The 27,957-nt window shown below is 40.4% G+C and overlaps 2 protein-coding genes across 3 annotated transcripts in view; one reads left to right on the top strand and one right to left on the bottom strand.

Annotated features, from left to right (window-relative positions):
- The window catches only part of SUZ12 (SUZ12 polycomb repressive complex 2 subunit), a 46,791-nt gene extending 40,042 nt beyond the window's left edge, over nucleotides 1-6,749 (top strand). For both annotated transcript variants that reach the window (XM_042453646.1, XM_042453645.1), the window contains 4 exons: nucleotides 35-192; nucleotides 1,097-1,295; nucleotides 4,097-4,176; nucleotides 4,479-6,749. In XM_042453646.1, coding sequence (XP_042309580.1) covers nucleotides 35-192; nucleotides 1,097-1,295; nucleotides 4,097-4,176; nucleotides 4,479-4,827 — 786 coding nt within the window. In that variant the 3' untranslated portion in view covers nucleotides 4,828-6,749. The remainder of the gene's footprint in view (nucleotides 1-34; nucleotides 193-1,096; nucleotides 1,296-4,096; nucleotides 4,177-4,478) is intronic.
- A 5,866-nt stretch (nucleotides 6,750-12,615) lies between these two features.
- Nucleotides 12,616-27,957, bottom strand: part of CRLF3 (cytokine receptor like factor 3) — a 30,801-nt gene continuing 15,459 nt past the window's right edge. Inside the window, exons 3-8 of the mRNA XM_042453662.1 lie at nucleotides 25,224-25,311; nucleotides 23,389-23,566; nucleotides 21,803-22,025; nucleotides 20,718-20,850; nucleotides 16,923-17,035; nucleotides 12,616-16,068 (exon numbers count right to left, since the gene is read on the bottom strand). Coding sequence (XP_042309596.1) covers nucleotides 15,812-16,068; nucleotides 16,923-17,035; nucleotides 20,718-20,850; nucleotides 21,803-22,025; nucleotides 23,389-23,566; nucleotides 25,224-25,311 — 992 coding nt within the window. The 3' untranslated portion in view covers nucleotides 12,616-15,811. The remainder of the gene's footprint in view (nucleotides 16,069-16,922; nucleotides 17,036-20,717; nucleotides 20,851-21,802; nucleotides 22,026-23,388; nucleotides 23,567-25,223; nucleotides 25,312-27,957) is intronic.

Genomic DNA, 27,957 nt, shown 5'->3' with positions numbered 1-27,957 from the left:
TTCTATGTTAAATATTTGTATATTTTTATTACAGTATCATCCAAAAGGTGCTAGGATAGATGTTTCGATCAATGAGTGTTATGATGGCTCCTATGCAGGAAATCCTCAGGATATTCATCGTCAGCCTGGGTTTGCCTTCAGTCGTAATGGACCAGTCAAAAGAACTCCAATTACTCACATCCTTGTATGCAGGTCAGTGAAAGGATTGTATTGCTCCCTAAATATATGCAAATAAAGATGGTTTTTTCCAAACCAAGTTGGTATGGTTATTCCACTAATCTCCTGATCTTCATGTTTTCTTCCATTGTAGAATTAAAAATGAAAATTAACTTCTCACTTGTTGTACAAACATGCAAATTGAAGTGAAGCCAATTATGATGATTTATATGAACACTATGTTCAGCTTTCTCGAATTAACTTAACAATCACCTCCAGGTACTCTTTTCGTACAGTATTTTGGTTAAATTGAAAGTAGAGCCTGGGCATGTCCTCCGGCATGGACACACCTAAATAAATCAGACACATAAGCCTTAGCAAAACTTGAAACTATTAACTGAAGAACTTTAATGTGATTTTCGCCTTTTAAAAACATCCCTATATTGTTAAAACATCGATAAACATATCTTTTGATCAGGAGCCCACAACATTTGGCTAAACTTGGTAGCCAAATCCAAAATTGTCCTTGCTTCACATTTGCTGCTTTGACTTCTACGCTTTCCCAAATAGTGGCTAGAGAAGGCATTAAGTTGTCTAGCTGACTGCTGTGCTTCAGGTGCCTCAGTTAAGTGGGAATCAGTGAAGCCCCCTGTGAAAAATGGCATGGAGCTTTCCTGCTTAGCCTTTGTACAGCAATGCAATAAACAAATGATGGAGAGTTTACCTTTTTTCCTTGGAATTTGGAAGGAGATAGGAATTAATGTAGCTGGGACAATCCCTGCCCATCTTAAACCTGTTCAGCCTCAAGTGACTCTGATGAAGATGAAATTAAGCTGCATGTCAGCAGCATGCTGATAGCAACCAGCTGGAAATGCATATTGCGGATTCCTGCTAGAATGTGTACACACCTACTAGAAATAATGTGTATTTCCTTTTTCAGACCAAAGCGTACAAAAGCAAGCATGTCTGAATTTCTTGAATCTGAAGATGGAGAAGTAGAACAGCAACGGACATATAGCAGTGGTCATAATCGGTTATACTTTCACAGTGATACCTGCCTACCTCTCCGCCCACAAGAAATGGAAGTTGATAGTGAAGATGAAAAGGATCCTGAATGGCTAAGGGAGAAAACTATAACGGTAACTTTGTCAGATCTTTAGAGTCTACCTGTTTTGCAATTAAGTCCTTTTGTTTCATTGAATAATATTTCTGCTTCCTGTTGGACAAAACCAAATAGCCTACCTTCTACTCAGCTGCAAGAATCTTGGTGATGTAAAATAAGGTATATTTTGGCATTGTCTTAATTGTTTAACAGAACAAGTAGATGAGAGGTGTTGAAATCTGATGTAGAGAACAGCAGCAATAATCTTGGTGATGTAAGGGATGTAAGCTTGTGGTGGTTGACATGTGGTTACAATAACATTCTCAAATATTAGAAATCATCGTATTTCATAATGATTGTTCTCTTTCACAAACATTTCACTGCCTAATTCAGGAATGGACAACTTTGCCAGGTTCAAGGGTATATATTGCTTTCCTTCAGACTTTGGTGGACTGGTGGATTTCAACACTGACCATTCAGCATTGAAAAAAATATGTGTGAAAATAGACAGTTGGACCTTGAGAAGGCTGGGGAGAGCAGTTGGCTGTTTAAATGATGCCCTCTCTCCTTTCAGGACCAGAATGTGATTGATCAGTCACAAGTTTTTAAAGGCTGCCATCAGCCTGTACATGTATTATGCTATGATTCCATTTTAACTGTCATGGTTCTGTCCTAGGGAATCCTGGGGTTTATAGGTTAGCTCATTTACAATTCTCAGCCAGAGAAATTCTCTAGTGCCTCACCAAACTACATTCCCTTGGATTCCATACAGTAGAGTCGTGGAGTCACAGTGCTATAATTGAGTGGTGTGAAAGGGCCCCTGCTTACTACTATTACAGCAAAGAAAATGTAATTTGTGTGATTAATATTAATACAGTGGTGCCTCGGGTTACGAAAGTAATTCGTTCCGCGGCCGCTTTCGTAACCCGAAAAGCCTTCGTAAGCCGAATTGCCATAGGCGCTAATGGGGAAAAGCCGCGATTCCGTGCGAAAAAGCCGAAAAAAGCACCAAAAGTTTTTTCGTAACCCGAAAAAACATTCGTAACCCGAAACAATAATTCCCTATGGGATTTTTTCGTATCCCGAAAATTTCGTAACCTGGGTATTTCGTATCCCGAGGTACCACTGTACTGGTAATGGGCTAGTGTGACAGAGCATACTGAAAGTAGGCAAGTTAAGCCTCATAGCAGTTAGCCTAAGATACATTGTTCCAACTGTGGTATTAGATTTATTGTGCAGAACAATTATGGTACAGTATCACAAAAAGAAGCCATCCCCGAATCCCACCTTTTTGGATAATTATCAGCCAGTCTCTAACATTTCATTTTTAGGCAAGGTTCTGGAGCGCTTGGTGGCCTCCTAGTTCCTGTGGTTTCTGGATTAAATCTAGGTCCATTTCAATTTGTTACAAGCCTGGTTATAGGACAGAGACAGTTTGGTTGCCTTAGTGGGATGATCTATGCTGGAACCTAAATGGGGGAGTGGGTTGCTGTTGTTTCTGCTGGATCTCTCAGCAGCTTTCAGTACCATTGACCATGGTATACACCCAGGTCATCTTGCTGGGATGGGACTTGGAGGCATATTTTTGTAGTGGCTCCGTTCCTTCTTGGAGGGGCAAGCCCAGAAGGTGGTGCTGGGGGACTCCTGTTTGACTGCTTGGCTGTTGGCTTGTGGAGTCCCTCTGGATTCAGTCGTCCATACTAAGCAACACATACGTGAAATTGCTGAGAGACATGTTTTGGGGTTGGTTCCATCAGGATGGTGATGACACCCAGCTCTATTATTTCTTTCCAAAGCCAAGGAAACTGCTTTGGTCTTAAACTGGTGCCTATTATGAGTAATGAACTGGATGAATGTGAACAAATTGAAAATTAATCCAGAGAGGTGCTTCTGGTCCATCAAAAGGCAGATCAGGGAATAGTGCTTCCCCTGATGACACAGGTTTGCAGCTTGGATTCAACTCTGAGCCTGGAAATCCTGGTCTCAGCGGTGACTAGGAGTGCATTTGAGGTTGCGCACCAGCTATGCCTTTTCCTTGAGACATCTCGAGACATCAGATCTGGTCACAGTGACCCATTACAGTAATCCTGGTTGGATTGCTGTAATGCGCTCTATAGGGGGCTGCATTTGATGAGTGTTCAGAAACTTCAATTGGTCCAAAGAGCTGCAGCCAGATTACTAATGGGTGCTGGATACAAGGAGCACACACAATTTCCTTGGTGCAACAGCTCCACTGGCTGCTGATCTGTATCTGGGCACAATTTAAATGGTTATGACATTTAAAGCCGTACATGTTTCAGGTCCAGCTTATTTGAAGGACCAGATTCTCCCTTATGAACCAGTCTGTGCTCTGAGATCTGCTAGGGAGGCCCCTCTCTCTGTAGCACCACCCTCACAGATACATCTGGTAGAAACATGGGAGAGGACCTTTTCAGTAGCTGCCCCCAAGCTCTGGAACTCACCAGCAGTTAGACTGGTACCCTTCCTGCTTTCTTTTCACAGACAAAGACTTTTCTATTCCAACTGACTTTTGATGAGTGATGATGTAAGGCTCATCTTACACAATAAACTGGATATTGCTAATTGCCATGCACATGTGTGGTTATGTATGTTTCAATATATGTTTAACTTGGTTTTAACTTTTTCTGATTATTTAATTGTTTTAACTATTGTATTTGTGGATTGCATTTTTTTAGTGGTTGTAAACTGCTTTGACTCCCAATCTGGGGAAAAGGCAGGACAGAAGAGATGATGATAATGATGACGATGGATGAGGAACTGATGGTTTACTGCATGAATAGATTGTTTAATAATAATTTTTTAATGGTTTGGTTGCAGCAAATTGAAGAGTTTTCTGATGTTAATGAAGGAGAAAAAGAAGTGATGAAATTATGGAATCTACATGTCATGAAGCATGGGTATGTTCTTGAAACTTCTTTTTGAATCAAATAAAGGGGATCAGATTATAGGTACCCTAAGATGTTTTCACAGTTTGCATTTCCTACTATTTTGATGTTCCCATTCACCATGTGAAATATTGAGCATATTTTGCAAATGCACTAATTGTAGAGTAGCAGGTAACACATGGCAGCTCATCTGAAAAAGGATATTGAAACAAACTTGCATTTTTTTCAGAATGTCTGAAATCCACACTTTGACCTTGCAGGCATGGAATAATGACTTGCTCTTTCTTCCCCTTCCCCTGCTTTATGTTTAACAGGTTTATTGCTGACAATCAAATGAATCATGCCTGTATGTTGTTTGTAGAAAATTATGGACACAAAATAATTAAGAAGAACTTGTGTCGAAACTTCATGCTCCATCTGGTCAGCATGCATGACTTTAATCTTATAAGCATAATGTCAATTGACAAAGCTGTTACTAAGCTCCGAGAAATGCAACAGAAGTTAGAAAAGGGGGAGTCCCCTACTACCACATCAGTTGAGGAGTTTTCTGAAGAACAAACTGAGACAGCTAATGGCTGCAGTGAAGCTAACACTAGGGAAAGATCTTCAGAAATGGATAGTACCTCATGCTTGACAAAACAGAATAGAAAACAGAAGATTTGAAAAGGAAGAGCAAAGGTTATTGTTTGGCCAGATACTGAAGTGACATTCAAAGAAGCATGAACTCTAAAAGGAATGGAATAAGATACACAGGTTCCTAATGGGCACTGCTGGAAACAAAGGATTTCAACAAGCATAGTGTTAATGTGGTTCCTATTGAGTTAATTATGCAAGTACTACATGTATATCAGTTCTAGTGATGTAATGACAATACTCAAAGTTTGAGCATGAAGAGCAATACAATTTTTGGGAATTTTAATTATGAATTGTACTGAATTTACATAACTTGAGTATATGTAAACCAGTTTTTATATAAAGATTTTTTGCATCTGTACTGGCTGTCTTTCCTACTGTGGAGTTAAAAATTAGGGAAGGATATGGGGACAGTTTATGCTTTGTATTTAGAAATTCTTTAGGTTAACTTTTTGTGGGAAATAATGTACCATTTAAAGCTTAACTTTATCTTCTTTTCTTTTTTTTTTAATTTGTATTAATAACAGTCAAACTACCAATTGAAATTTTTAAACACATTTTTAAACCTTCAGCTGTAACATAGCACTTCTTTGTCTCGTGCCTGTTTGGGGGGAATCGGTTGCTTTTCTCATTAAAAACTTAGGGAAGTTCTATCTTCATTGTTATAGTGACCTAGTAGAACATGTAGATAACTGATCAGCTGGTGTACTAGATCAAACCTTTAACCTTCTTAAGCAGAACTGTCTAGGGTTATATAAATGGCATACTGTGTTAACATCTACAGGCTGTGATAAGCAGTGCCTGGATCTGTGCCTATTTTTGCTTATGTACAGATTGCAAGATCAAAGCATCGACTTGGGATTTGGATGCTACTGTTGAGGGGGAAATGCACTGTAAAATTGGGCCCAAAAATGTGTTGCACTTCTTATGCAAGTATTCTGTGATGTATTGCATTCAATACAGATGCTAACTAAATAGTCTTGTGCAGTCTTGCACTGCTGTTAACACATTTAAGCATATGTTTACAGATTTTCTTTTTTCCCATGGAAAGTAGTTTCACTACTGGTACAATATCAGCACCAAGGGTTTATTTCAGCAAGCACTGTGGTTGAGTTACATCACCTCATTTTTTTATTCTTAAATAGTTCATTTTTCATATTCTTTATTTATAAAGGATCAATTCTGTAAATACCAGTATTTCTAATTTTTTATTTCATTCCAGCACCATAAGAAGGCAGTTCCTTTTTGGGGCGGGGTGTAGGAGGGGGAGAAGCTTTCTAATGGGGATGCTCAGAAATTTATAAAACTGTAAATATGACTTTGGTCCCTAAAGATGTGTTTAACTGTGAGACTATTTAACTAATTGTGTGGATGTGATTTGTCATCCAGTATTAAGTTCTTAGTCACGGATTTGTGTCAATAGGAAAGAGGGAAACTACAGCTTTCATTAGACTGCCTAATTTGCCTGCTCTGAGTTATAGCAAACTCTGAACACACCTTTGATAGCTGGTCAAGCATTTCTCTTGGGCTTTAATTTGCTAAAACTGTGCACATATGTAAAGAATATATTTTAGGAGAGACATAATAGAACTATTGCTTATGTCACTTCTTAAGCAGTTACACTCTTAATGCTTAAAAGGAGGCTAGCATTGTTTGCACAAAAAGTTGGTGACCCCCCCCCCCCAAAATAGTAATGAAATTACTTCTGTCAAGTAAACTTTGTATGTCACGTCCATTTATAATAAGAGCAGAGAATCCCTTTGTTTCTATTTATAATAAAGATGGATTTTCTATATGTACCCTTAAGACTTTGAAGAAATCATGTAAACTGGTTGAACATTTGAATGGTACAGTAGATATAAAAAGACAATTGTTTAATGGATCTTTTTGTTTTTACATTAAATGTTTATTTGAAATTGGATTTTGTACATAAAGTTCAGTAATATAAAATTTGCCAAGGTGGTGGTTATTCTTCTCTTGTACATATTGTGTAAGGTATGACTCACAGCCAGGCAGACATCAGTCTGGAAAGACTTCGTAGATGGTCTGAATTTGGACAGTCTGTTTAATCTGCAGTGACACAAAATGGATAGTCTCTACCTTCATTTCAACAGTTTCTGCTTATTTATTTGGGCTTCTTGTTTTTAATGAAAGCTAGGCTGTTAACACCCATTTTATGTAGTATCTCATATGTTCTACTCATCCAACATAGCTGCATCATCATCCAAGAACTCTAAATTTGTTCCTGGATTTGCAAACAAAGGTAATGGAATCTTTAGAAATTGAGGGAAAGTTGCTTGCTGATGGCAACAATGTTTTTAAGATCTTTGTAGTCATTTATAACTCATTAAATCTTGCTGACCTCCCACAATTCTTTAGCTGCCATCTTTTGGGGGTGCACTCTGAATAATAATAATAATAATAATAAAATTTTTATTTTTATCCCGCCTTTCCAGGGATCAGGGCGGCTTACAACAAGATTAAAATACATACAATGCAAGACAGATTAAAAAATCCATAAAATACAATAACAAATAAAAAGCCCCTATAGCCCAACCTCATGGCCACGGAAGAGGAGGGAGGCCCACAGGATATTTATTCGGGGAATGCCTGCTGGAATAGGAAGGTTTTGAGATCCTTCCTAAATTGGGCCAGGGTGGTAGATGAGCGGAGCTCAGTGGGCAGCTTATTCCAAAGGGCTGGGGCAGCTGTGGAAAATGTCCTCCGCGAGGTGGAGACTAATCTGGCCCCAGGCACCTTCAGTAATTGCTGCCCAGACGTTCTGAGGGTGCGAGGCGGAATGTACGGGGAGAGACGGTCCCTTAGGTATCCTGGGCCCAAGCCATTTAGGGCTTTATAGGTAATAACCAACGCCTTATATTGGGCTCGGAAGCGAATGGGCAGCCAATGGAGGTCCCTAAGAACAGGTGTTATATGGCTGGTCCTGAATAACAGCAAGCATTACTGCAACAGTACTTAGTGGTTAAGATGCTAGTTCTAAAGATCGGAAGGTTGGCAGTTCGAGGCCCGGGTGCTGCATTATGGGATGATGGGCACAGTGGGTGGGGAGAGGAATCTCACAAAATCAAAGTACTGCAGTCTATCATATATTGGTGGGTTTGGTGTAAAATTTGCCATGGTTGTATTCTTTTTCTACAGTCATTGTAAAGCCAGCCACAATGAAATAATTTGGCTCCTTTTGGCAAGATGTCAAACCAGTGTACGTACTGTATCCTGCTTTTTGTGGACCTCTGGTGGCACAGTGGTTAAATGCCTGTACTGCAGCCATTCACTCAAAACCACAAGGTTGCGAGTTCAAGACCAGCAAAAAGGGCCCAAGCTCAACTCAGGCTTGCATCCTTCCAAGGTCGCTAAAATGAGTACCCAGACTGTTGGGGGCAAATTAGCTTACTTGCTAATTAGCTTACTTGCTGTTCACCGCTATGATCTTTGGAATAGCGGTATATAAATAAAACAAATTAATAATTAATTAATTTATTGTTTTTCTGTTGGAAAGCTCTTTTCAAAGTGTGTTTGAAGACAATTTTTGTCTACTGTTAATCAGTTTTCCTGCAAGAAATAAGCATGTTATCCTGAAATTTAAAGAGTAAAACAGTCTCCTCTAAAGTCATGTCACTCTACAGCAGTTGTTGTTAAGAGGGACTCAGACTTCACATAATCTTCCAGTCTGGTTTCCTAGAACAAAATGGGATTTTGACTTCAAATCCACAACACTGAAACATCCTTTGTTATTCTACTCCTGCAGTAATACACAGCTCAGTTCCTAAAGGTAAGTGCTGGTGTAGCCTGAAGGAATGCATAGTAAAATTCACTCTTGAAGAATACAAGAAGGGAAGTGTACAGCAAAATGTTTGTGGACTCCAGTTCCATATAATCTTGAAGAGAACCATGTAGCGGTAAGCCTGTGTGTTTCCTTAGTAGATAAATGGGGGTGAGAGGTGTATATCACTGTTTGCTATGCTACAGTCTGGAAATAGGTTAATATAGAAACAGCACACATACTATGTTTCCCTTGGCTTAATGGCCATCACCTTAAGGATATGGCATGCTGTCAGGGGTTCAAGCAGGCTGACATTTCCCCTTGTTGCCTCCTTTCATCCAGCTGGCATTTTCAACAGGTCAAAGATCTTGAACATCCCATGCTAGGCCCATCTTGTTCTTAATGGAGCCCCTTAAAAGGTGCACGAGGAAGCTCTAATACAATCAGTATGAATAAGCAGCAGAGTAAATGGCAGATCAAATGCTTGTTTATTCCTTGAAAGTTTTTACAAATAGGTATGTTTTAACCGGTGCCTGAAAGAAATGTGTGGAGAATTAAATTTCTAACAGAAGAAAGTTCAAAAACAGGTGCCACATGGAGTAGCCCCTGGGCCTTGCTACTGTAGATAATTGCAAGAAGGGTCTCTATGGCCTGTTACAGACTGCCAAAATAAAGCTGCTTGGGGTCTCTTTGGAGGTATGCTGTTTAAATGATGCATGCATCCTAAGAATCCAGAAGCTGCACCAAAGCTGCACTCCAGTGTTTAGGACTGGAGTGTGGCTTTGGCGCGATCTCCGGACTCTTAGGACCCATGCATCATTTAAACAGCATACCTCCAAAGAGACCCGAAGCAGCTTTATTTTGGCAGTCTGTAACAGGCCCTTGTGTGGTTTTAAATCCCAGGTAGGTTGATACTGGAGGATCCTATGCTGTTAAGCATTCAGAGCCGTGTGAGGCTTCACTTTGAATCTTCAATAATAATGGTAATGGAGAAAGCTATTAGGAAGGAGATGTGTGCTGAAATTGATTCATCAGCAATGTTGCCAACCAACCTCAAAGGAAATCCCCCTGGAAATCCCCAAAACTCCTCCAAATTCCCTGGGGCATCTGGGTCAGGGGTAGGATATTGAGGTCAAGGGGCTGCAAAGCACTATGGGAAGGCAAAAGGGGGCGGGGACTTCCGGTTTGGCCAATGTTTTGGGCGGAAAAGGCATTTTCAGCTATGGGGGGGGGGGGGGGAGTGAATTCCCCATAAATTTTTTATACCCAGAAACCGGGGAATTCCCCAGAAATTGGGGACACTGTTCATCAGCCACCTGCAGCTGAAAGACTTAACTGGCAATTAATTCAGGGCCAGATTTCCATATGTTTACAGCATAGACCTTGAATATTTTTCAGAATTATTAACAAGATCCTATTTTTTGTTACCTTCCTGAATGAAAGCAGTTCTATGAATGAGGGACCTCCGAATGCCCCAGTCATCAACTGCCCTGCGCAGGTCTTTCAAGCTCAAAGCTGGAGCTTCATTAAGTCAATCCACTTATACTGCATCCTTCCTCTTTTCCTACTTCTTTCTACTTTGCCAAACATTATTGTCTTTTCTGGCGAGTCACATCTCATGTTAAGTCCAAAACAAGACAGCCTCAGGCCCGGTACAAACAGGTGATGAAATGCTGCTCCTCTACTGCACAGATGCACACTAAAAAAGGAGCCACTAACAGCTGAGACGCAGCCCTATGGCACCACTTCTGCCAAGAGGTGTCAATGCAGTGCTACAGCTGCTCAGCTGTGGCGCCCACCGTGTGGACTGGTGCACACACCTATAATGTCACTAGGGCTGGGTGCCCAGTCCTATCAAGCCCTAATATTGCTGCAATGTGCCTGTCTGTACTGGGCCTCAGTTTAGTTATTTTCACTTCGAGGGAGAGTACAGGTTTTTATCAGCTTTCTTCACTGTCTCTCTTTGACAACCATACACGGAAACTGGCCTAGATAATTTTTTATTTTCCTGCCTCTCCCAGGAAATATATAATATAAAATACAAATACAAGCATATCAATAAAAATACATAAAATTAACAATTAAAAATAGATGATTGTTGGGCCACCATATCCACTGACTGATTCAATCATCCAGGGCTTGGAAATATTTTTTAAAAACTAAATTCCTAAAAGCAAAGCTGGATTTTGCCATTTTATGCAAGGACATCATTTTACTATGCCATTGTTTTTAATGGAATATCAGCATCCATGGATTTTGGTATCCATGGGGAGGGGGTGGTCTTGGAACCAAACTCCACCCGACAAAAGGGGCCCCACTGTATGTCTTTACACTTGATCTAATCTAGTTCTTTCATGACTGTAGTCTCCATTTTAATGACTAAGTTGAAGTATAGGAAAGCTTAACTTTCAATGTTTTTATTACCTGCTTTATTATTACATTTATTTGTATCCTGCTCTTTTCCCAGGACTGGGACCAAGAGCAGCTTTAAAGTTATGTAAATAATCTTTGGTCATTATTTCTGTCTTACAATATCACTGTAACTGCTTTTAATTAATCGTTCAGAGTCTTAATCATTCCAGGTCTTTCCTATTTCTACAAGTCCTGTGGTGTCATCTGCATATCTTGTTAATGTTACTTCCCCATTTTTGCACTTGCTTCCTTGGAGTCTAATCCTTCTTTCAGATAAGGTGATAAAATGCAGTCTTGTCTGACGCCATTGCTAGTTGTAAATCACTCTGTTCATCGATACTCTCATAACTGTGGTCTCTTGTCCAGAGTATAGGTTAGGCATCAGGGCTGTCGAAATGTGACACTTTACTTTCTTTTATAGTGAACCATAATGATCTACAAAATCAAAGGCTTTGCTGTAATCTATAACACAGGTTGGTTTTCTTCTGGAATTTAGTGCATTTCCTAGAGTCTTTTAACTTTTCTGAATTCATACATTTTTTTAGTGTAAAATAAATATGCCAGTATGCAAAAGGATCTTGCAGCACCTTCAAGAATAACAAAGAAGCTGGTAGCATGAGCTTTCATAGACATGCACCTACTTCCTCAGGTGGAGTGGAAAGTCCAGAGACAAACCTATATAAGCCAGTTGTTTGTGAGAATGTCAAATGAAATACAAAACCATGTGGGTATGGAGATGAGGTAGCAAATCAATGGTGTTGGGGGACAAAGGCAGGAGGAAGGATGTTGCCCAAAGCCAAGGAGAGTGGATAATCATATGAATGAGTATTGGAATGCAAAGTGTGAACCAGAGAGGTGATGAAATGGTCAAGGGCACCCTCATGAGGCTGAGAAGGTTAAGTGTTGAAATGTGTGTAGTCTAAGCTCTTGACCATTTCATCACATCTCCTGCAACCATCTCTCCACTCCACCCCATGAATCTGAGGATGTAGGCTCAAGTTTACAAAAGCTCATACTACTAGCTTTCTTTCAATTACTCTCAAAGGTGTACAAGATTCCTTTCTACACTGAGGGCCAAAACAGATGGCTGTAAAGGGGCAGCTTAACACACACCGTGGCCCCAATCCGGTGTTTTTCTGCTCCTTTTTGGGGTGGGAAAAAGATGACCTTTCTGCTGCCGCAGCGTTTTTTCCACATTTCTGCGGTGCATGTAAATGCTGTGATGCCGCCAGCAGAGCCAGAAGCTCATGTGTTTTGCCGGTCTGCTTTGCCCCTAAGTTTCCAAACTAACATGGCTATGTCTTTGTATAAAAATGCCAGTGTGGTTATGCTGGATCCATCAGTTGTGCAAAAGGTGCCAGGGCCCTGAGTAGAATCATCAAGTAGCTCACCACCCAGGCAGTCAAAAGTGAGGTGGGATGTACCTGGATAATGACTGACTTCACTAGAAACTGCACTTACACAACCTCTGAAAAAGCATAGGAAGTTGTGCAACAATTTTTGTGTTAGTGTAGTGCTTCGTCACTATTCTGGAATTAAGGAACTAATTGATACCCAGAGAATAAGGACTCAAGGCAGGAAAATATGAAGTCTTAAATAAAATATTGCCATTATGAGGCTGGCTTGTGTAACGTTCAAATGGCTGCTTTATGATCCATGCCTCTCTATGGGTTAAAATGCAGTAAAAACAATTTTTAGAGAACTACCTCACACCTCATAAAGTCATAGAAGACTGAGGTTACAATACAGAATCTTGCCAAAGTTTTGGGTTTTGGTGGCTAATTATTTATTTCTCTAACACTATTAAGTACTACTTGGAATATACACAAAGCTTTCAACATCGTGAGGTTAAGAATAAAACAAAGTCACAAATAGGGGAAAGAAAACAGTCTCAATCTCTATCTTTACACACACATCAAACTGCAACATTAGAAAAAGATACCATAATGATCTGCATCCCCAAAGTCTTGCAGCATTGTGCCAGGACCAGGTGAATCCAAATTGAAAGACCTGCTAAGCGAGTGAACAAGTCACATTTTGGATAACCCACCATTTTGTGGAGAAGAAAGTAACAAAGTAATTATGTCACTCCAAGATCTGTGTGGGAGGATGAGATGATTTCCATGTAATAATACTAGTCAAACGGTTTAACAAATTTTATTATTAAAGTCGTGATATAAAAAGTATCTTGAGGTAAATACATACGTGGTTCATAAACATACTTCTATTTCAGCTTTGGTTTCTAATACGGACACCTCCATAACACTATGGGTAGGGTGTGAGAAAGGAGCAAGCCAGACATTTTATCAGTGGCACACTTCATGACTGGTGCCTCTGAATTTTGGTCCTTGTATCAACAGCCAGCTAAGGTTCTGAACAGCTCCTAAATTATGGTCCTTAGGTCAACTTGCTCCAACAAGCTTTTTCCTTCTCAGATGGATCAGACACCATATCAATTTTCAGTGGCATAGAATCAGAAAATACTGTCTTTTTTATGAGGGGGGGAGGGAGAAATGTCCTGTATCTCTTATTAGAAAACTACTCATGCTAAATGGGAGTAACCAAATATTTGTTACAGACCATTGACTAAGAATGGATTTTTAATGAAGTCTTTGTATTCCTTCCTCATTCAGGAAGGGGTGCTGGGCTGAGAAGTTAAGGCCCTGATTGAACTCTTTATTGGTTTCATTTAGCCCTACATACTGTACACTTGACACACAGGAGTCTACTGCATGTACAATTTTGGTTTCTCCCATTTGCCACAGGTAGAAAGCAAGGAATGAAACAAGGACTTTGCATATATACATCTGTGAGTAGCCTCTACCCATTCCTTTGGAGGTGGAGCTGCTAAGTCATTCAACAGGTGTATTCATATTCAGGAGTACAGATATATAAGCTCTGATTTACATAAACAAACTGGGAGGGCAATCCACTCTTTGCCAAAAAGCAAGGCACACCCCAGCACTAAATGTGAATTGGCCCCATTCTTACACTATTACAATTTAAACACTGGTTTTGTTTATTCTATTTCAAGTATGTAGCCACAAAGATCAATACTGAGACATAGAAAGCCCATGGGTGGGGTGGCTTGCTTTACACATTTTTATAGAGGAAACCAAACACTACCATCCACATCCTACACTAGCATAAAAATAAGGCAAATGGATGATTGCTTGGATGCAAGGGCAATCTTTTGGTATGGCTTAACGACTGGGAGAAAAATTGGTTCTGTATGGCTCAGGAAAAAAAAACATGAAGAAACCACAGTTTAAAAAACAAACCAAAAAAAAAAAAAACAGCAATTGGGCCTCAGTATACTAAGAATCACTATCCTATGTTCTGCTCTATAGATACATTCCATGACAAAATTATCTCCAGGGTTCCCAGCTGTGCTTGCCTGGAGGAAAGTTGCTTAACGCTATTGACAGGTTTCAGTACAAAGAAGAAACTAGTCCTTGCTGCAGAAACTGGGTTATCCCCTTGCACCTCCAAACCCAGAGCCCACTGGAGAAATTGCCTGGGGTGGCCAATTTCTAGTCTAGGTTAAGAGCCGCAGATAATATTCAATGGTATAGTATAGCTGCCATCAAAACTGGAAAACACGCTAGTTATTGCAATGGGCCATTTGTACAGAATGTGCTATTTTAACCAGATGCTAGATCTCTTTGATAACTGCTAAAATTACTTGTTTCCTTTGCATAGTCACATGTGCCTGAACCATGTGGGCAAGCATGTAAGCAAGGCCTTCACTGCATATGGTGTGCAAGCCCAGTTTATTATTTTCTGCCCATATGTTAACTCTCTTCAAAACACAGCAAAATATAGAAATCCATGGTGAACATATTCATATGTCCCTTTTTCTACAACAGTACCTCATTTACTGCAGAATTCTTATAGCACAGGGTCCTTTCCCAGTAAATTACTGCAAAATTGCATAGATAAGAAGGGAGACAGAAATTCTGATTCACAACCATTTTGTCTGCCACTTCATATTGGGTTCCCCAAACAGACAGTTTTATGTGGGAATGTGTGACAGGATCACAGTCAAGGCACTACCTGTGGCACTCAGCGCAATGCTTTTCTAAAGCAAAATACATACCAGTAATATAAAGTTTGACCTACATGCCAATAATTTAGTGACACTTAACTGAATGAAGTAGGGTCATAATTTAAACTTCTTCAACACCTACAATGCTGTTCAACAAAAGCTTGAGAACTAAGGCACACAGGTACTCCAGATCAAAACAAATGTTTCAAATCGGGCATCTTTGTTGAAGAGGCGAACAGCAAAAATTCCACCAGAGGTAGAAGATATCTGACAGGCCAAGCAGCATCAATGCTAAGTGGATAGCATGCCAGCTACCATTTACCATTTCAGTACCTTGCTCTAGTGATTAGGATACCATGCATGTAACTTTGGTCCATAAACCCTGAGCCAAAAGAATACCATTAGACAAAACTGGAGCTGTTGTGTAAGTATACCCATTCATAGACATGAGTGCAAAAATATTATAAATTCTAGCTTCTCCTCCTGAAGAATTCCCACACTAAAAAGACATGACATAACAGCAATCACGAAACCCTACATAATTTTCCAGGTTACTCAAAAGTGTTTCACCAGTATTTTATGTGAATCCAGTAAAAAGAACAGAGTTCAAGTAATGTTGACCAGGCTGCATTAAGGGACTCACTCTCTTACAGACCTACAACAGTGTATTAAACACATACAAAGTGTTGAGTCTCCACTAGTAAATCATTGCATCACCACGTCCAGCCACTTGAGCAACCATTTAAAATGATCACTGTTTCTGAGATCAGAGGTTAAAACACCAACACTTTCCAGCCTGGATAGGAGAATGAACATCCAAAATAAAGAGAGACACAGCACTGGTCAAGTACCCAGTCAAAGACCACTTCCCTGTTGTTGGAACTAATTGTCACTCTGAGTCTGAAGTTCCCTCCCTCATTATTGTTTGAAGGACCTATATTCACAGCTTCCATGTCAAATGTCACAGCTGAGCCCGAAGTGAATGCAGGCAACTGGTTTGTCATCTCTTTTCCATTTACAAAGACAGCCCCTGAAAAAGAACAAGGTAAGAAAATATTAGTATGCACATATAAACAAGAATATATCTGTGCAGTCATGAAATGCCCATGAAAAACCATTAAATATTAATCTGTCTTTTAAAAACCTTACAAATGAATCCTGAAAAACTACCAGTCTGTAAGAAATCTACATATTTGCATGTTTACTCTCCCTTGCTGTGTGCCTTCATGTTGTTTCTGACTTGTGGTGAACCTGCTCACGTTATGCTATTATTAACAGATTGAAAACTCTCTTAATTGTAATATATTTAATTCCTTTTAAAGGGGGGGAATTGTAATTTTATGTACAATATTGTATATGGATGTTTTAGTTGGTAGCCGCTTTGATTGTCTTGCTACAGAAAAGTGGGATAGAAATAAGAGTTTTATTTATTATTTATTTAACCTTTTCACAGGGTTTTCTTGGCAAGACTTGTTTGGAAGATGCTTACCTTTGCTTCCTTCCTTAACTAGTTCTAAATAGTTGTGGAATTTAAAACAGTATGTTGGGATAGCTGAGGTCTAAGAACCCTAAAGGCAGCAGATCCCCTCTGATCTTGGAAGCTAAGTAGGGTCAACTCTGGTTAATACTTGGACAAGAGACCGCTAATGAATACCAGACACTGTAGGAAGGAACTGGCAAAAGCAACTCTGAGTATTCCTTGCCTAAGAAAACCCTATAGAGTTCACGGAAGTCACCACAAGTTGACAGGCAACTTGAAGATACATACCCACATACATGTCAGGATACATTAGAGGTCACCACAGATCATGTGGGCTAACACTTCTATCTAAAAGGAAGAAAAAAGGTGGAAGTATAAGAAAGTTTGCATGGGGATGTACTCACCGTTTGTGCTAACGCATACCGCTTTATCTCGCTGTAAAGAATCCCAGCCATTCTGCTGCTCCACACAAACACCTATGCTGTCCCTTTTGTCTGGTTGACCAACTGTTTCAATTCTGTGAAGAAAACAAAAGACAGACTAGTCTCATTAGATGTGACCATTTCTTGCTGGTAATGGATGAGGAACAACTGATTTCAGAAGTCTCCATGCTTTCAGGACTAGCAGTGGTGCTGGATTAGCCTCAGAGCCACACCACTGCTGAGATACAGTCCATTGCACCAAAATGGGCTACTCTGACACCCTTGTTTCAGCTTGATCAGAAGTCATTTCCAGAGAAAAACTGTTAATTATATATCATTCACTTGAATGGTTGCATCTTCATCAAGTAGCTGTCTGGGACAAAAACTCAACCCAAGAGTATGGGCTTGGGACTTGTCCATTCACTTCAGTGTTGGGGCAACTTAGTGGTTTTCAGCCAATGGACTCTCCAAATGCACACTAAAACTACTGAATTGAGGGCAGCTTTAATTAAAGGGGTGCTGCTATTATGCCATTTTGAGGATAGCTACTCCAAGGAAAGTGAACAATCACATCAATTCAGAGTGCTAAGCCTGGGATGCTGAACCTCTGTATAGGAAAAAGATCCAAAAACAAAAAACAAACAGCTTCATTTATATACCACTTCATACCAACTAGCAGTATCTAAGCAGTTTACAACTGTAAGCTAACTGCCCCCAACAATCTGGGTACTCATTTTAGCAACCTCAGAAAGATGCAAGCCTGAGTCAAGCTTGAGCCCTTTTGCTCGTATTGAACTTGCAACCTTATAGTTTTGAGTGAGTGGCTGCAGTACAGGCATTTAACCACTGAGCCACCAGGGTTCCTCTATCCTTGCTCAAGTAGCAGGGCTCCATTATCCTTGCTCATATTCTATTAGTATGTTATTTTAGGTTTACAGTGAAATATTATGAAAGAAAGTACCTGCAGATCTGATCTCTACAGGATGAGAAGCCAATATGCTCCAAATGTTTAAGGAGTTGCCTCCTTCTAGTCATCATATTAGTGTCTTCAGGTTCAAGAAATAAATGGGCACAGTTGTTGTCGTTTTTAAAATATATGTGATAATGTCTTGTAGTCTGTAGTGAGAATAACAGGTTGTGGAATGTGTGCTCAGACATAAATAAATTTTAAGCAAAATGTTTTAAGTGCAGGAAAATAGTTTTGGCTTTGCTTATTTTTTTTTTAAAATGGTAGGCTGGGCAATAATGGTTTAATGGAGATTATCGTACGAGTCCCGCCTCACTTTTGCTGCAATCAAGTGACTTAAAAAACCCACAAACAAACCTCTTTTGGAACTTTTAATACTGCACTTCTCTTCAATAGGGTGATGGGACTTTTTGCACTATCAAGGGTCCCTACACACCCTCTTCCTCATTCTCCTTTAACCCTGCCTCCCTGTCTTCGTCACTTCTCCCCCTCCCTCCTACCAAAGAAGCAATGGCTGCCTCCTCATAAGTAAACAGCCATTCCTTCTTTGGCAGGCTGCAGGGGAGCACAGAGAAGCCTACTTCTTTTGTTCTCAGTACTGGAAGTAGAATGTCTATGGTTGTTCAGGGACAGAGGGGTAAAAAAGGGAGTAATGGCCACACACACCACTTGGGACCATCAGTCTCTGAAGTACCCTGGAATGACCTATTGCATATACCTCAATAAGGTAAACAGCTTAAAGAGCTATGCACAGGATTTTCCAATTCATTAAAAGTTGAGGCATAAGCATGGATTGGCTACATGATAGCTACTGCCCAGCCACGAGATCGTGCAGTAGGATCTTGCTATTACAGTTAAAATCCTGCTTCTATTCCACTATTTAAGAACAGTATGATAATCTCCAATGTTTCATGCTATAATTCAAAACTAGAACCATATTGTGCTGCTAATACTCTGAAGGAGAGGCGGATAAACACATATTTCAACAAGAGCAAAGTAGGAGACAGACTTTAAGTGCTGATAGATGGTTCCTTTAAAAGCCCAATATGTTTTGAACTTTATTTAAATTGGCCTTCTTCAGGAGCTACACGATAAAATACAACTAAAATTCCATTAAATATATTAACCCAAACAACACAAAATCAGTTATACTCTCTACAAACAAATAAAATACATTGTTCAATGTGCCAAAGTGTGCATACATACCTTGAAACAGAAATCTGTTTCTGATAGAGACTGGAACATGTTGGGTTATTTAAAAACAATAATAAGAAAATAAAGAAGTGGCCATCTATCAGCACGTGGAGCTTGTCTCCTATTTTGTTTTTCTGTTAATTCTCTAGCCAGCATTCTTGTTCTCCAGGAAACTTCACAGATAGCTGAAGGATTGCTTTACAATATCAAGGCAGGAGGAATCTATATCCCTTACATCAGGGAGCAATCTATAGTTTAGAATCTTTCTTAATGTTTTATCAGTGTGTACCATTTAAAAAAAATATTGTTCCGAACTTATGCACTTAGAAGTGAACAGCTCATTTGTCTCTCAAAGCCAATGTGTTTGCCTTACAGCAGCAGTAGTCCCTTAGGGTTTACTTAATGCCACAAGTCCATTTTTGTACAAAAATAGTAAGAACTGCCTTACAGGATACAACCATCATGTCTAATGTTTGGTTTACAAAGGTAACTGACCACTGTGGGAAAACTCCTAAGCAGGGCAGAAAGGAAACATCACTTCTTTAAGGCAATAACTTTGTATTCCACTGAGTTCTTATAGTTGAGGTTTGCTCTGATCCATCTATATTTTGCAGGTATGGTGGGTGGGGGAAAGATGCAAAATAAAATGTTTTGTCACCCTGCTTTGTAAAGCAAGAACAAGTCATCATTTTCATGTCTGGACAAAACAGCAAATTATGAGGTGCCTGAGTAACAATTAGAATTACCATTGAGGCTCAAGGATCATGCTGGCTCATTTTAATTATAGCCAAATGCACTGTGACCACTTTGTGAACCTCCCTGGGGAGGGGATCAAACAGCCTAGGTGTAACAGTCTAATAGACCTAGGCTCACATCTCCACCCAAATAGCCATAGAAAGCCAGAAAATCCAAAGCATGGCCTCCACTGATGACTTATGACAGCCATATGGAGCTTGTTAGAGCAGTTAGGAAAGCCTATTAAGGAAGAACCACTCAAGCTAGGTGACAGTGTAATCAGAGAGTGAGTCTCTTACTTTAATAATTACAACTGGCACCAGAGCATTCCCACAGAGGCCTTCCCATCGCCAAGACAGCATTATCTTGGGGGGAAGCAGCTCTGTTAAGATTTTTAATTGCATTATATTGAATTAGAAATCTTAATTCTGAAAGCAAACATAGCCCAAGCAGCCTTTTCCCACAGGGAATGTCCACCACAGCCAGCCCTCCCAAGTTCATCAGAACTATAATTAAGTGGGAGGTAGCAAAAGCTGGATACAAATGGATCTGTACTGTCAATGTGGAAGGAGAAGTAACTGTTATAAGAGCTCCAGGGGGAAAAAAGCGAGCTTCTCTATGAAGAAAAATGACTAGTTAAGGGATCAGTCAGAATAATATTGGGTAAACGGGTTGGAAAAGATCTTTGAATTAAGACACCCAAAAATAATTAGCAAGTCCTGGAAGCTAGCAAAGAGAAATGCGAAGAAAATATTTCCGTTTCTCATTCAGCCTATAGAAGAATATTTGTAATGTACATTTATAGCAATCCCATGACATATAGTAAAGAATCTCCTTGGATAAAACAAGGGACACTACTTGATTTATGTAGCATTACTTACCGGAAGGTCAATGTCTGACCACAGTAGTAGGTTGGAGCCTTGGAGTACAGCACTCCACCTGCTTGTGAATCATTTCGAAGGGCTATGTTTCTTCGGCTGCTCAGGCTGTAGCCTTCAAAGCCAGGCGTCCACTCTATCAAAGGAAGCATAAATGGTAGCTAAATACACAAACTGACCATCATCTAAAGAGGCTATAAAACACTATTTTGTATTCTAGATTGCTGGCACCACTAGTTTATCCTTGGAGAAATATATCCCATATTCCTTTGGTGTGAATATATTTGTATGCATTTCAAAATGGGAAGCCTCTGCTATTCAGAGGTAGGAAAAAACTCTTCAAGGCCCATACACTTTAAAATTTTCATAGTTACACTAATGATCCTAAGCCTATAACCTGACAAAAAGATAAGTATTCAAGGACCAATTGCATCTTCATAAAAATGTTCAGGATTACAGTCTCACTTGGATGTCAATGGCCCGTTACAGACAGGCTCTTGAGGCGCCCCCCATCACATGCTAGGGGTTGGCCGGGGACCTAGCGTCCACACCGGCCTCACCTCTAGCACGTGACGGGGGCGTAATAATGGTGGCGCCCTATACACACAGGTGCCGCCATTATTATGTGTCGGACGCATAGTGTCCGCACGTCGTGTGGCGCTTATGACGTCGCGAGTGCGCCATTGGGGCTTTTTCTTTGCTACATGCAGGAGCCGCGCGGTTTGGCTGGTATGGCTCCCTCACGGAGCAACCAGCAGCGCCGGCAGACCACTGTTTTTAGGCGGTCTGTAACGCGCCAATGTAATTTAAAATAAGTGTCTCTGTGATTGAGAATGCAAAATCCATTTAAAACTAAGTATTTTACCTTGAGCAACATTAGCATCTAAGGAACAAATTGCCTATTAAAAAAAGGTCAAGCTTGAATTCTGTCTGCTGGAACAAAGCATGAGAAGTGATAGGCCGGGGAGGGGACAGAAGAGGGAGGGAATTAATATTATGGGAAGAGAGAGACTGAAATATTTGGGTGATATCATATAATGTCTGACATCAACATTTAATTAACACAAAATAAAAACAGCAACCAATACCATGAGGCACTAATGTGGAACGGCCAATTTGAGAAACACTCCATGGACTCCATTCCTGACGGCCATCTCCTCGCGCACAAACTCTGAACTGGTAATCAACATTGGGATCAATATGCAGTACTATGAATTCTGTGTCTGAGCCAACATACACATCTTCAAAGTGACTACCAGTACTCTTTCGATACTGAAGCCTGTAGTCTTGTGGGATGAAGTCTTCATCAACCTAAATAGAGTAATTTATAGTATTTACACCCACTCTTTCAACATCTTTTAAATGTAATCTATCAAGGCAATACAGTGGATCCTCGGTATACGCGGGGGATCTGTTCTGGACCCCCCCACGTATACCAAAATCCGTGTATGCTCAAAGTACTATTCTGTCCAATGGCGGTGCGCATGCACGTGCGCCGCCATTGGACAGTAAAGTCCCCTTCCTCTTTCCCTAACTTCCCTCCCTAAAACTAACCTACCTTCCCTCCCTCCCTCCCTCCCTCCTTACCTGGGTCGCCGCGCCGCCGCCGCCGCATCTTCGCTGCTGCCGCCGCCACCGCTATAAGTGGCCGGGATGCAGCCTGGAGGTCTCTTGGCCTCCAGGAGCAGCAGCCGGCCATTTTGCGGCCTTGGCCTCCGCCGCCACAAAATGGCTGGGTGCTGCTCCTGGAGGCCAAGAGATCTCCAGGCTGCATCCCGGCCACTTACAGCGGCGGCGGCGGCAGCAGCGAGGACGTGGCGGTGGCGGCACAGCGACCCAGGTAAGGAGGGAGGGAGGGAGGGTAGGTTAGTTTTAGGTAGGGAGGTAGGGAGGGAGGGAAGGAAGTTAGGAAGGAGGGGGAAAGAGGAGAGGAGGAGAGAGACTTTGTTCCTAATGGCGGCATGCATGCATGCGCGCCGCCATTAGGAACAACTTCCGGGTTTGCCATGCACGTATGCTCAAATCCGCGTATGGCAAATCCGCGTATAGGGAGGTTCGACTGTATTGTAAAGTAGTGGTCACACACATCCTTGCAGGTCTAGACAAATGGCTGACAGGAAGTCATAAAACTCCTTTTCTGTCCCTGAAGAAGGAAGTTTGATAGTGAACAAAGAGGTCCACCTTGAAAAGTTTCCGATGTCAGAAAAGTAAAGGCTGCTGCTGCAATTTGTTTGCCATTAGAAATTCAACAGAAAAGCAAAAAAATAAAGAAAATAAAAATAAAAATTAAAATTAAAATTAAAATTAAAAAATTAAAAAGAGGTATTCCAGTGGCAGGCTTGGATGAAAAGTTATCCAAAAAATCCAAACCATTCCCATCTTCATGGCACACACCCAAGAATAGATGGTAAACTATACGACTGGAGCTGGCATAGTTTGTGTTCCGCTGGAGGCAATGAGAATTTTTTTTTTAAGAAACCCATCCAGAAAAGGCGGGGGGGGGGGGGGGAGGTCAAATACACACTTCTCTTGGGTCCTGTCAGCAAAAGCCCAGAAGGGCATAGGAAGTGGCACAGATCCACTCTTCCAAAATCCTCCTGAATTGCTCTATTAACCACAACCAAAAGGAGAAAGTGTCTATTATAATGGATCTTGGAAGTACTCCGTTACCCACCTTGCTCCACCGTACCAGGATACCTCCAGGCTTCTCAATCAGTTCTTCTATCTGTACTGGCGGTCGAGATGCAACTGTACCATGGCTGAAGATCTGACTTTTCACGACTGTAAGGAGAGAATCATCCAACTGGGCGGATAAACAAGGCACATCAACCAGTGATGGCACTTCAGGTAAACTAAAGAAAGAAAACATTGACCTAACTGGTAAGATAAGTTTTTCATCCAAATCATTAAAAAAATCATTAAGATTTTGGAGCTCTTGACCAGGGATCAGAGAAAGAGGGCGAAGCAGATACAGCAAATGTATTTGCTTATTCATCACCCACACTCTCAAATCTATTTGCTAGATTATCATCAAAAGTGTTATAGGTTTTTTAAGCCTCAGTTATAAAAATGATTTATGATTAGCTGAAGTTTAGCCTAATTACACTACTTCTTCCTCTGGTGTTCTGTTCGAAAATGAAGTTTTTTCTGAGAATTAAAATGAGACTGTATTTGAAGGGGAAATAAATCCCAGTCCCGCTGGTTCATTATCTGAGCAACCCAAGAAAATCTAAACTTACCTTTATAATAGGTAAGAGTCCTCCTTATTCAGATCAATTGTCCTAAGTGGCAAAAGGCAGATATAACCTTTTATTTGTTTATGTAGAGATAAGACCATATCTCATTATATGAACATGCCAGAACCCCAAAATCTTCAGGGAAAGGCTTTCTTGTGGTCTCACAACATCATAGGCTCATTTGGTGAGGACATGAGAGAAGCCTTCTCGGTGACTGCTCCCACCCTCTGGAACTCTCTCCTGTGAGATGCTAGGCTGGTTCCCCTCTCTGCTCTTCTTTCACTGGCAGGCAAACTTTTCTTTTCAAGCAGGCATTTAATACATAATTGTGCCCAGGGAGGCTTCTTATTGGGGTGTTTGTTTAGTACAGTGGGATCTCCTTATCCGCAAATTTGCCATTCACAGATTTGAGCATTTGCAGATGGCAAGCCTGTATTGCCATTGGGCACAAAAGTCCTTCCCCCTCCTTCTCTTCCTTCTCCCATCCTCCTTCCTTGCTTCCGCCAAGGCTTCTGCCCTGGCTTGGCTTTCAGGGTGGACTCTGCTGCTCAATCAACTGGGGCCAGGGTCAGCGCTGAGGCTTGAGTCTCTGAGCCCCTGCCCCCCAGGCCCAGCACCTGGGATGGAGCACATGGGCTCTGAAAGCCAAGCCTTGGCCCCAGCTCCGGCCCTGGCTGACTGGGCAACAGATTCCACCACCATAGCCAAGCTGGGGCAGATGCCTCGGAAGAAGCAAGGAAAGAGATAAGGAAGGAAGAAGGAAGGGAAGGAGAGAGGGGGGAATTCCAGTCACATTCTCCCTAATGGCGGTGCAGCCAGGTGGCTGCGCTGCCATTAACAATAGAATTTGTGGATTTTGGTATCCGCAGTGGGGGGGTGTCCATAATGGATCCCCACAGAAACCAAGGGCCCACTAGATTTTTTAATGGTTTTATATTTTTACCTTAGTAATTTTTAAAGGATTGTTCATTTTTATTTGTTATAGTAATATTGATTGAGAGTTCCTGCATGGTCTTTTCCAACTCTATCATTCTATTATTATTATTATTTTATGGTGTTTTAATTGTGTTTCAAAACTGTACTGTTTTATTGTTGTTTTTAAGCTTTTGTGAACCACCTTGGGTCCAAGACGGAAGAAAGGCAGCAATATAAATGAATAAATAAATAAATAACCCTACAGTTTATCACTCATTCCTTCCAGTGTCAAATGTCATTTTGAATTCTGATTTTACTCTACCTAATTTGATTACATCTGCAAATGTATGTCTCTTACCTATCCAGCTGAATATGCAGTGCCTTTTTGGTAAAGCTGCAAAGCTTGTCATTGTTCTCCCCTGTAACATCATGAATAGCACTTTCTCCTGGAATGAAAAAACGTAAGATATTCCTGTTGAGAAAAAATAAGTTCCCTTCACATCTCAGTAGGGATCTCAGTAGGGATGGAGAAAAACCTGGCTCTCCAGATGTTGTTGGGTTGCTATCTCCCATCACACCTTGCTACTTACTGACAACAGTTGATGGGAGTTGTAATCTAACACTATTGAGACATTGTCTGGATTTTATATATCAAGATATGATTTATCATTCTCTGCCTGAACACAACTCCTTAACATCTTCTTTTACATTAGGATGGACACTGTGTGGCCTCCCAGATGCTATTATGGCAGCTAAAAATGTGATACTAAGTTGCATCAATAGAAATATAGTATCTAGTGATGTGGTGGAAATTCCTTTTTGAAATATAAAAACTATAGAAAGATGGAGTCACCTTTGTCAGCCAGAGAGATAGTTTTGAAATAAAGGCTTGGAGTTACTAGAGCAAAGGAATAACTAGTGCATCTTGACCTAGATGGAAGCTGGCACCAGTAGAAAGACATAACATAAACTACTGAGATAAGGACATCCAGAAGCAAGGTTAGAAGGAAGGCTAAAGGAGGGGGTAAGGAGTGATGATGCAGTTTTAATGTATGCATGTATTTCTGTTCTGATTGTAAGAATTCTATATGTTTAAATTGTAATTAGCCAATCAGGTGTATTGAAGAAGCTTCTTTGTCTTGAATAATATAAAAAGAGCCATTTTGTCTTGTTCGGGGTTCTCAGCTTTTGGAACTTGAATTCCACTGAGTTCAATGTTTTCCTTTGTCGACAACTGGAAATAAACTTATGGATTTTCAATTATTAGGTCCTCTTGTGAATTCCTTGCTCTGCAAAATCCTAGAAATCTAAGTTTCCTGAAATTTCTATTACAGTGAAGTAATAGTGCCACTCTATTCTGCTTTGGTCAGGCCTCATCTGACCCACATAAAACTTGAGGTTTGTAAAGACCTTTAGATCCTTTTTTCATGTGCTGTTGTCATCCATTTTTGAACTCTTATTGAAATTCATTCTGTTAGTTTTTGCCCAGTTTCCCAATCTACTACAGTCATTTTGAATTCTGATTTTATTCTACCTAACTTGATGATATCTGCAAATTTAATAAGCATGCCATTTATTTCGACTTTCAAGTCATTAGTAAATATGTTCCACTAGTAACTTCTCTTAAAATGAAAAGGAACCACCGACAAGTGCTATTTGGGTTCGATCCTTCAACTAGTTACAATTCTATCTAACAGTAGAACTGTCCAGCCCTTATTTGAACAGCTTGTCTGTAAGAATATAATGAGAAACCTTATCAAAAGCTTTAGTGAAATCAAGATGTACTACATCCAAGGCAGTCCCCTGAATGAAGGCCATCATAAAGCATAAGCTCTAGCAGACTATTAAATTATGTTTATTGCTGATACAAATCACTCCTTTTCCCACTGCCATCAACATGTGCTGTTCACTCACTCTTCAAATATCCCAGATTGTTTATGTTAGAAAAAGAGACTGTGGAATAATGTGTTTTTAGACGACATTGTTCCACTGCAATTATTGAAGTGCAGAACTAACTACAAAAATAAGCTGATAGTTCAAAAAGTGACACGTTCTTAATATGAAAGACTTTAAGTGCCTCTGAACACATGCAGATTATTCTTCTGAGCTACCGAATAACTGCATCCTCTGTCTTCCCATTCTTGCATAGCCTCCAATGATCCATGTTACAGCACATGTTTTGCAGAAATTAGATTAGAGTCCCAAATTCAATCTGTGCAAATTCTCCAGTTTCTAACAACCCCTGTTTTCAATCACTCTCTTCCTCTTGCGACCATGCTTCAGCAACTAACAAGGCAAAGCCACTTATTTACTGCATCATCAGAACAGTTAATCCTGTTAACCAGCAAATTTGCTTTCTAAGCCTTGTTGGGGAATAAGAGTAATGTATTTTTCAAATACCTACTTAAATTTAACTAGCCATTTCCAAGCTCTGAGTGCCTACTAATCCACAAATTGATCTGTTAAGATTCGTTGGGTAAAGGGAATAACTAATTAGCTCTGACACCAATATTCTGAGTCAATAGAGAGCAGTTTTGTAGTTAAGATAGAAGATTTAGGAGTCTCAATTGAAGATATCAGAGGGTTGAACCTGGACTTTCTGCATGCAAACTATGTGCTCTACTACTAAGCTGTGGCCCTTCCTCATATTTCCTGTGAAACAAGAGACACAAAATTTCCCTACCCCAAACAGGTGCAAGCCAAAGCTGTTTTTATGTGAGTAATGCAGCTTGTTATGATCTAATTCTAAAATATTTCACATTCTAACATGAATTGCACAATCAGCCTAATCATGGTATTGTGTTTGGCACAGCAAATGAAATTAAAGAAATGGTAAGGAACACAAAAAACATATAAAACATATTGGATTCTATTTGGGACAGAAGAGAAAGCTACTCTGATGGCTCATCCTGCCCAACCTTAGACAAAGAAAAGGAGAGAGACCTTAAGGTTTATGGAAGAGCAAATATTAGCAAGTTTGAAACCACCACTTCAGTCCTTAGGATCTCAAATTAAAGCATATCCACAGTATCAAATATGCAACATATTTGCAGAAGACATATGGCTACTGCTTATTCACATCTGCATGGTAA

The sequence above is a fragment of the Sceloporus undulatus genome, chromosome 2 (assembly GCF_019175285.1).
Source record: "Sceloporus undulatus isolate JIND9_A2432 ecotype Alabama chromosome 2, SceUnd_v1.1, whole genome shotgun sequence".
NCBI classification, from domain to species: Eukaryota; Metazoa; Chordata; class Lepidosauria; order Squamata; family Phrynosomatidae; genus Sceloporus; species Sceloporus undulatus.
Note: the sequence above shows the minus strand (reverse complement) of the source record. Positions and strands in the feature narration are given on the sequence as shown.